The sequence below is a fragment of the Salvia splendens genome, chromosome 13 (genome assembly GCF_004379255.2).
Source record: "Salvia splendens isolate huo1 chromosome 13, SspV2, whole genome shotgun sequence".
Lineage (NCBI taxonomy): Eukaryota > Viridiplantae > Streptophyta > Magnoliopsida > Lamiales > Lamiaceae > Salvia > Salvia splendens.
Window position 1 is genome coordinate 30,545,631 of NC_056044.1, and position 10,202 is coordinate 30,555,832.

Consider the following 10,202-nt stretch of genomic DNA (forward strand, 5'->3'; position numbering starts at 1 on the left):
TGGACGTAGGTGGAGCAGTCTGATGTTACGAATAGTGAAAGTCTGTTAACCGAAAGTATCACTTACAATCTCAAGAGATTTAATTGATCTTATATTATTTTAAGAAATGTGATCAAGGATTTATATTTCTCAACTTTTTTTCAACTAACTGAATGTCTAAATCCATTAAAGTACTGTATTAGTACAATTTTACTTTAATATTCTCATTGAAACATCAGTTTACTCTTAATTATTTTAATTAATATTGACATATTAATGTAAATTGAAAGACATGCAATGTCTTTTTCTTGAAAAGAAAATTAATAGTTTGACAAATAAAGGTTGAAGATAAGAACAGTAAGCCTAATGATCAACTGTTGATATGCTAATATGACAGCATTAAAGAGGATAATTAATTATCAATTAATTTTTCAGTTGTCAGCTATTTGGCAGGCCCAATTCTTTTTCCCTTTGAAAAATACTTCATGCATTAATACATATCTAGATTGGTACACGAAAATGAAATTGGTCTAATATTTTGATAGCATATCTAGATGTAAATCGAGAGTAAAGTTGACATAAAAATCAAGACTAAAAGTAAAGTTTTGATAGGCTGGATTATTTAGTGTAAATTTATATTTTTGTCCTTCCCAAATTCCCACTAGTTTATTGTGCCCAAAAACCAACAGCCAATTTTCGCCGACCACCTCCGCTGCCGAGAGGGAGAGGAAGGGATGTACGGGCAGGAGCGGATGTAGAAAAAAATATTAATGACTGTAATTTCTAAGTTTTATTTCAAAGTATATTTTTGGATTTTTCAGATTATTTGTAAGGATTTTTACACAATAATTTACGTTAAACGTGGATAAATTTTAAAAATTTATAAAAGAAAAAAGTAAAAAAAAAATAATTTTATTAAGGGCTTTAGCCCCCCCTCCCATCCACGTGGTTCCACCCATGTACACGGGCCACCGAGCTCTCCTCCTACCACCACTATCGTCTCGCCTCATCACCGATCAGAATATCACAATCTCTTTCTTCTTTATCGCGAGTTACTGTTTATTTAAACCAAAATAAAACCCCAATGGAGAGATCAATAAACATAAGAGGAGCAATGAATTGAAAGTGGCCAAAATGAAACTCGGGCCGACGCGGGTCAATGTGTTTAAAAAGAGGAGGCTACCAACCAAACAGCAATTATACACTATTGGGCCGAGATTAATAATCTAATCTTGGCCTAAATCAAAATTCTGTATCAAGGGTCTATTTTTAAATATAACAATATGATTTTAGTAAGTATAATGTCAGTGATTATAATTTTTATAGTTGGGCCTTTTCAAAGCGGATCCACCTTTCATTCTATTTGGGCCATCTTCTAGCCCAATAACTAATGTGTCAATATTAGCATCTACTAGGGGCATATCTATTCATAGCCTTCATATATTTAATCAAGGCATAAGTATTATTCAAGTAATATATTTGTGCTTTTAGCCTCCACTATGATTTTATGGATACCCCCAACAAAATATATTAGATGCACCCCACAATTTTTTCTTAAAAGAAATAGTATAAGAAAATCTAGCATCCTCTCATAATCCACACCTACTTGTTGGTGGGAAACAAAAACGCCTTATCGTTGCACTTCATCATCGTCCATATAATATAAGCCACTTTTCAGTAGATAAAATAGTATAAAACGAGCACACAAAAGAGCGTGTAGAGTTAGAAGATTACTATCACGGAGAGTTATTACTTTGTAGTTCCTTCCTGCGTATCCATGAAGCTTCAATACGTTGAACTGCGAGCCTTCTCCAGTAAGGTGATGCATATCTGCATGACTCATATCATAGTGTGTTTGATTATCTGATTGGTGCGCGCGAAAAACAGAAAGCATGCGAGAGAATGGTCACCTTGCAGCTGATTTGAAGCGTCTGGTATCAATGAATCTAGCAAAAAGGCTGGCAACTTGTTCCAGATCAACTTCTCGCAATACCAATGCTTCTACATTTGTCAAACATCGAACTAGATAGTTGCTTAAAATCCGCCCACCACTCATTCCTCTTCCATCTGTATGTGTATGTGTGTGTGTGTCAGAGAGAGAGAGAGAGAGACAGAGGCTCCACAATGTGTAATCACTGAATGAAAATAGGGTCGAACCTTTATTCACTGGAGATTTTAAGAGGCACCAAGTAAAGAGATCGTCTCCATGACAGTCCCCTTCTGACAAGCGCCTAGTATAAGATTTATCCACTAAGCTGATCTCCATCGTTCCTTGAATTATGAAAACAATCTTTTTGACATGACCACCGGGATAAAATATTGTGCTCCCTCTCACATATGTTTGCGTTCTTAGCCTTTCACATATAGCATCTATTACGCATTGGTCCAAATACTGTAAAGAATAGATCTGCCATGACCAGAAACAATAGATCAAGGAAAGCTTTAATTAAGATAGTTCAGACTTTGATTCTTTTCTTACACCAGACAGAATCAGTTCATAAATGATGAAAAAGTTAACATCCATTTGTATGCCTATATAGGTCATTGAGATCTTCTGAGAGGCATAATTTCAGTTGTTCCTCACCAGAATAACACACTCATACTGATTATTGAGTTTATTATTCTGAAAATGGAACTTACGCTCCTAAGAAATTTACGGAGATGATGACGTATAACCCTTTGAAGGTTTTCTGGTAACTTCTCCATCAGCATATCTTCATTGAACATACAGGTGGCAGCCCAATTAAGACGCTCGGCTTCTCGAACTTGCCTGCAAGGAACATACTTCTTAAGGGATTAAGTGTTGTTTCCCATCTCAAAAGCATGTTAACATTTGTTTATGAGACAACTATACTTTGGAAAGTTTTTCCTTTTCAACCACATATGATTTGCAATGTTGGATAGAAATAAATAAGACAACCAGATAGAGTTATTTGCTTGCTCTTTTACATAATAGCCTGAAGTTGGCATATATATCTTCAATAAGAAAGCCTAGCATGCACCCTTTTATATTCGTGAATTAAGGTGGTGTTCGGTTTCCAAGATAAAATAATACCAAGATACAATCTAGGATTGAGTTGTGAGTTTATTTCAGTCATAGGGGTTAGCTATGACTAATTATCTCATGATTATCCAGATTGAGTTGTGGGGTTGAATCTCATGAACTAAACACACTACAAATTTAATCTCAGATACAATCTTGCAAACCGAACACCCCCTCAAAGATATAATTTAGGGATAATAGTAATTCAAATCACTAGGTTTGGTCTAATTCTGGTCAGTCCAATAATGTTTGAAAACAAAATATTAAATCACGAGTTTCAATTTTTCCCATTTGTATAGAAAACGATGTCTTTGATGATGCTCAAAATGAGATTATATAATTAACCTAAGAGAAGAAAGGAAAACAAAATAAAAGAAATTTTAATGAAATAACGTAGTTTCAAGCACTACCAAAAGTAGGGCTGACAATTTTTGGCACGATACAATATCCCGACACGAATCTGCACAAAATTAATGAGTTTGGATCAAAGCTTATTGAGTTCGTGTCCTTATTGGATCGACCCGTTAAGAACACGAAAATTTCGTGTCGTGTTCGGGTTACCCATTAAGAAATACTCCCTTAATTCCCTCATAGTTGAGGCAAAACTTTTTGGCACATAATTAAGAAATGAATGTTTAGTGTGTTAAGTAAATAGAAATAAGAGAGAGGATAAAGTAGAGAGAAAGTGAATAAAGTAAAGAGATTAAAGTAAGAGTAAGAAAAGGTGTTACCATATAAAGAAATGACCCAAAATGGAAAAATGAATCAATTATGAGGGAATGGAGTGAGTAAATATTATAATATTATATTTTAAAATTTGAGTTAGGGTATGTAGCATGAGTGAAATGTGAAATTTAATTTCTGAAGTCTGAATTTGTTAATACATATATTACTTATTGTGTTGTGTTGACCCAATATGATTCGTGTCGTGTTCGGGTTTGAGGGTAGCAGGTCGGGTTCGTATTCGGATTTAAGGTTTTCTTAACAGGTCGTGTTCGTGTTTACCCTTATTGGGTCGGGTCGTTAATAGGTTGACCCGATAACGACCCAACACACACGATTTGTCACTCGTAACCTAAAGACATTGTCTGTATACAAATGGGACAAATGAAAAAACTGAAACTTCGTGATATAATATCCGTTTCAAATATTATGAGCCGGACAAGAATTTGATCATACTTCATTATTTAAATGACTACTAAAACTTTTTAGCTTAAAACATGTTATGCTTTTCAATTGAGAAAAGTATCATTGTAGCCCTTGCTAAAAGGATGTTATGCTTTTAAATGAATCAGAAATAAGCTTATATGCTGTCAAAACTTCTACTCCCTCCGTCCAGTGAGACATATTCCTTTTTGGTACGTTCCAACCTAAGTGAGACATTTCCCTTTTTTGCAATTATTAACTACTCATCTTTCCTAATTTATCCTCTTATTTCTCCTATTTATCCTTTTTTTACTTAATTTTATCTTTTTTACTTTATTCTCTCTTTCTCTTTCTTATTTTATTCTCTTTCTTACTTTACTATTAATAATTTAATTTACTAAACACTAATGCCTAAATTCTTGTGCCAAACTAGAAACGTCTCGCTTAGGCTGTGGATGGAGGGAGTACCACATTAATGAAATATAGCACCCCCTATAAATGCTTACAGAAACAAGTATCAGAGTGAATATGAAAATGGAGTTGATTCTCCATAATGAGATGATAAGAACAACCTTTTTAGTTCATCTGGAAAGCGACAATGATTCATCCACTGCTCCACATAACGGCGCCTTTCTAACTTTCTGAGGAGAGAATTTCATTCACCCATTGATCAAAGTTAGTGTTTACAACTTGAGAACATATATGTTCAGCAGATAAAAGAACTAAAAGATATCACAGCATAAGATCTTGACACTCTTTATTTTATTATCAGAGGCATTGAAATGAACTTGATGACCATTGCAAGATTTTTGATCTGATTTTAAGGAAAATATCTTACAAATTTGATGTTTGACCGGTAGGATTGGATGCACTTTTCAGCAGAGGTTGAAGAGCTTTTACTACAACGCTCATATTTGGACGATAACGGGCTTCATATTGCACACACGAGATAGCAAGCGAAGCCATCTGTTTTATGCTAAAATCATCAGAATTATGGAGCAACTGCCCACCAGCATGCCATGTTTCTGTTTGATCCATCACAAACATAAAATTCTATTTATGTAGAAAGTACAAGTGATTCACCTTAGCAACTGCCTTAAAAGGGTAGTCTCCTTTCATTCTAACATCAACATAGTCCTTTACCTTGTCATCCGTAAGATTTTTCAGTGCCTGGTTCACAATCTGTAAGATCAACTACTAGCTAGATGGAAAATAGACAAGTAGATTTGCTCGACAAATATACAAAGGAAACATAGTAGGAAAATTATCATGACGGAAATTGCATACCCATGTCACAAGATCCTGCTCTCCAGCTCTATGTGTATTACCAACAGGCTTACGCCCAGTTAGAAGTTCTAGAAGTACAACGCCAAAGCTGTAAACATCACCCCTCCAGCTTTGCTGGCCACTAGTAATGAGTCTACCACCCACAAAAAGGAAAAAGAAAAGAACCTCTAACACAGTGAAAAACGTACACATCGAATTAGAAACCCCTAGCACAATTAACCTGATCTAGGAAAAAGACTCAGAAAAGAGCTTACTCAGGAGCATGATAACCAGAGGAACTAGGGCGAGTGCCAGGACCTTGATTTGAAAGATCAAAATCAGAGACCTTAGCAACTCCATAGTCGTCGAAAATAAGAATGCTGCTGGATTTGATATCCCCATGAATCTGTCCCTTCAAATGGATGAACTCTAGCCCTTTTGCAGCTCCAACAGAAAATTTAACTCTCTGAGGCCACGACAGAGCTTGACCCGGCCCTGAACCTCTGATGCCTTTCCGTCCTGCATCGAAAAATACATAAATGGGCTCAAGAAAAGAAATGTGTAACCTCTGTAAATGCATGAATTTGGTAGCAAAAAGAAGCTACTGTGAGTGAACATGATGGAGCTTATTAGAGGATATCAATACTCACCAAAATATACAAGACTCTCTTTCAGAAATCTAAACTTACCTCTAAATTAGGTTATTAGACACCAATAAACTATGGCAAACATTACTCACCATGGAGAATATCATGCAGGGAACCATTTGGAGCAAACTCATAAGCCAAGGCTCGCAAACCACCATCTACACAATAACCAAGCAGCTCAACCACATTTTTGTGCTTTACTGTGGAAACCTGCACAACCATATATTAAATATGTACTCATATGCATGCATCTATATCAATGAGTACAGTTTTACGACCAAACCTGAGCTAAAAGTACTTCCTGTCCCTGATTGCTAGAATTGAGCTTTTTTATTGCAGCAGCCAGTCCACTTTTGAGTACTCCATGGTACACCTTTCCACTCGATCCCTCACCAATAACACACTTGACATCAAAATCATCAGTAATCTCTGCTAATTCATCTAGTGGGATAGTGGCAGGGACATTGTTATGCATCATATCCATAGACTGTTTGTAGTTTTGCATTGATTCCGTCGCACAATCTTCATAACTGCCTACAAGAGATATAGTAGAGAAATAAAGTTTGTCCCCTAATATAATACGTGAAGAGGAAGTGTTATACAGTTTATCTATCTCCATAACTACATACCAGATGGTTTAACTCTACTCCAAAATGCATCCCACGGCCTAAGTCGTGCTGGTCTCTGTGTCGTGGCTTTTCCCCAATCTTCTCTTTCAAATAGAGGTGGAGGCTTATTAATAATACTAACAAATCCGATTCTGTTAGTGTGCTCTTTGGGACTGGGTGTATTCTGCTCGAGCTGCTGAGCATTAATCGACAAGTTAGCTTCTTTGTTGGATGAGTGGGGATCATTCACATTCTGTGGCATGGATTTTGAGCTATCCTGCTGCTTAAGAGCATACTCGAGCTGTAGCACGACTTGAGCCATTGTTGGCCGTTCCCTTGGCTCGTCATGCAAGCATCTTTCAGCAACCTCAATAAATGCCTTAAAACTATCTTCTGAGATTTCACCCATTAGATCTGGAGCTACAATTTGGTCAGATTTTCCCTTGCTAATATTTTCTCGGGCCCACTTAGTCAGCAGCAATTTATCCTCTCCGACTTCTGGATCCACAGCCGGTCTTCCACAAAGTACTTCCAGCAAAACCACCCCAAAGGAAAATGTGTCACTTTTCATTGTTAGTTTACCTGTGGTGTAATAATTTGGGTCCAAGTACCCAAATGTACCCTTAACTTTTGTGCTAACATGAGTCTTTGATGTTCTCATATTCATGTGCCTAGCCAAGCCAAAGTCTGCAACCTTGGCTACAAAGTTCTCATCAAGGAGAATATTTGAAGCCTTAACATCCCGATGTATGAGTGAGTGGCCAGTGTGAAGATAGTCTAGTCCTCGACCAGCTCCTACGCATATGGTAAGGCGCTCTTTCCACGTAAGAGATGGGCACTCAACACCTTTCCTCGAAAGTTTGTAAAGGTGGTCACTCAATGTTCCATAGGCCATGTAATCATAAACAAGAATCATTTCTCTACGGTCATAGCAGAAGCCAATCAGGGACACCAAATTAACATGTCGGAGCTCAGTTAATGTTTCAATCTCTGTCTCAAATTCTCTTTGCCCTTGGTTCGAATTTGATCTCAGTCGCTTTATGGCCACTGTCACTTGCCCATTGTCAATGCGGCCTATATAAACTTTGCCAAATCCTCCCCTTCCAATGAGATGTGCATCGCTGAAGTTTCTTGTGACTGATTGGATCTCAGCAAGTGAAAATCGTCTACAAAGTCGTCCAGCCTTAACTGATGGCATGTTTTTCTCCTCTCTATATCTGACTTCCCATATTATACGCAATATATGTACAATGGTGTTCACTGACGCAAGTAATGTTATCACAAAAGTGGAAATCGTATTTCTGTGACCAAGAACTTGATCAAAACTCTGGATTATCCAGTTTGATGAACTGAAAGACGAAGGCAATGGATTTGGACTGGCCAAACTATTGTCAGGGCTACTCATCCTCAAAACTTCAAACCCTTCAAGGATTCCATGTCCATTTATGAACTTGCCATTGGATTGAAGACAAATGACGATCTCACGCTTACCCACGCGTTTGAGCCCTTTGATCATCACCATGTAGTCCCTATGCCAAGGGATGGCATCTGCATGATCATAATCCCCTTCTCTTCTCTCAATATCCGCATCAACAATGACATCATTGATGTAGATTTTGAAAGTAACACCCCTTATCTCTGCCATCTCGAGCCCTAGCTCGGAGAAATGGAGCCTAACCAAATAACTAAATCCCACATCCACCAATGTTCTCCACTCAACACTCTTCGCCTTGGCTTCTTTCCTCCTAGAAGCCATCTCCCACACCCCAAACACGCCGTTTGCATCATTAGACGATGAGACAGAATCCTGTTTCAGATTAACTCTCCTGACTATTTCAAGCACAGTACTATTATCAACATTGATCACGGACTTCCCTACCAATTCAACTCCTACATATCTCCCTCCAAAGTAAGAAACACCAGAAGGCACCGAGATAATCTCAATGCCATTTATAAAAGCATAAGTATCCACAAGTTGACTATTCACAGCATAGAACACTACATCAAACAGTTGATCTGCATCAATGTTTACACAAAATTCCTTCACAAAATAACGCAAACCTAGAGCATCGGCAGTGAGAGAAGCACTAAAGTTTCCGAGCAAGGTAAAACCACCGGCTTCAACTTCGAACAAGTCATTAAACCGTTTAAATCCCCTATACAACGCTGGATTGAAGTGTAGCCGAATAATTTTCTGACCTCGAGTCACGTTGAACCTATACGAGAATCTCGAGCGAGAGAGCCGCGCAGTCCGGTAAGGAATCGGATGATCACCGGCGCCGGCGCCGGGTGTTGCGCTGCGGAACACGGTCGTTTCCCCCTGCAATTGCAGCATCGGCGGTAGATCCGGCGGTATGTCGCCGCGCCATGCATTGCCGCCGCCGGCTGCAGAAGCGCCGCTTGATTTTGAGCCGCAGTTAACTGAGATAGCATCAATGGGGGCTAAGGCTGAGCTGAGAAGAAGGAAGACTAAGCAGAAGAAAAACGGCGGGAAAATTGCAGCAGAAGTAACAGCAGCACGCAGATTTTTCATGATTCAACTTTGCTCTTTGATTTTTGCTACATTCACTCATTGAAGTGAAGGTAGTTGGAATTCGGAAATAAATTAAAGAACGACTAAGAAAATTGCAGTTGACTCCACTTTTGGAAAAGGTTATCCTTTTCTTTTTTTTTTTCTATTTTTATAAATAGACCTTACTTTTCAGTGGTTCTTTATAGAGATGAGTTTTTTCAAAAAAAAAAAAGGAATGAGATATTTTTTTTTAAGACAAACTAAAAAGGAAAGTATGACATGACATAGATAAAGTATAAAATTAATATATAAACGCGAGAAATATATAAATGTAGGATCTTATCCCAATAACTTTCCAATTCATTTTTTTTAATATTTCTTAAAAACATATACCGAGTCAAATTTTGACAATGTTTCACGAATGAAAGGGGTATAACTTGTAAGAATGTCGTTTTCGCTTTTCAACGTAATACTAAAATTTAACACTAACTACAAAAATGGAGTATTAGTACTCCCTCCGTCCCGCACTACTCGCACTTATTTCCTTTTTGGGCGTCCCAAGTTACTTGCACTATTTCCATTTTTAGTAAAAAAGTTCACTTACAGCCGTCATTTTTGACTTTCCTATACACTCATTCCTTAATCTCCGTGCCGAAAAGGAAAGGGGCGAGTAGCCCGGGACGGAGGGAGTATAATATAGCCACATCTTAGGGGGTGTTCGGTTTGCAATATTGTATCCGAGATTAAATTTATTGTGTGTTTGGTTCATGAGATTCAATCCCCCAACTCAATCCTAGATGTATAATTATGGGATAATTAGTCATAGTTAACCACATATGACTAAAATAATCTCACAACTCAATACTAAATTGTATTTTTGTATTATTTTATCTTGCAAACCGAACATCACCAAATTACATATAACCATTTTTTGTGTGAGTGTACAAATTTATAATTATTGAGCACAAATACTTAGTATACGTTTTTAATCACTGAAACGA

At 37.5% G+C, this 10,202-nt stretch overlaps 1 protein-coding gene across 4 annotated transcripts; it reads right to left on the minus strand.

Annotated features, from left to right (window-relative positions):
• Positions 1–790: 790 nt before the first annotated feature.
• LOC121760130 (putative receptor-like protein kinase At5g39000) lies at positions 791–9,329 on the minus strand. Of its 4 annotated transcripts, none has more exons than XM_042155747.1 (13): positions 6,711–9,329; positions 6,365–6,615; positions 6,174–6,291; positions 5,710–5,953; positions 5,456–5,588; positions 5,252–5,350; positions 5,007–5,134; positions 4,741–4,809; positions 2,620–2,749; positions 2,137–2,386; positions 1,890–2,046; positions 1,714–1,809; positions 791–1,034 (listed from the first exon to the last, which is right to left on the minus strand). In XM_042155747.1, the coding sequence occupies exons 1-12, from the start codon at positions 9,220–9,222 to the stop codon at positions 1,716–1,718; spliced, it is 4,185 nt and encodes a 1,394-aa protein (XP_042011681.1). In that variant the 5' UTR covers positions 9,223–9,329; the 3' UTR covers positions 791–1,034; positions 1,714–1,715. The 4 variants fall into 4 exon arrangements, with proteins under 4 accessions (XP_042011681.1, XP_042011678.1, XP_042011679.1 ...); XM_042155744.1 differs by having other exon boundaries at positions 792–1,034; positions 1,733–1,809; XM_042155745.1 differs by having other exon boundaries at positions 792–1,034; positions 1,733–1,809; positions 5,252–5,338; positions 6,711–9,328.
• Between the last annotated feature and the right edge of the window lie 873 nt (positions 9,330–10,202).

What these genes read in the sequence shown, in the direction of transcription:
- LOC121760130 (XM_042155744.1), bottom strand. Translation starts at nt 9,222, where the DNA reads ATGAAAAATCTGCGTGCTGCTGTTACTTCTGCTGCAATTTTCCCGCCG. An exon ending in GAGTAGAGTTAAACCATCTG is followed by an intron (nt 6,616 to 6,710) that starts GTATGTAGTTAT and finishes TATCTCTTGTAG; the next exon opens with GCAGTTATGAAGATTGTGCG. An exon ending in TCTGGTTATCATGCTCCTGA is followed by an intron (nt 5,589 to 5,709) that starts GTAAGCTCTTTT and finishes TGTGGGTGGTAG; the next exon opens with ACTCATTACTAGTGGCCAGC.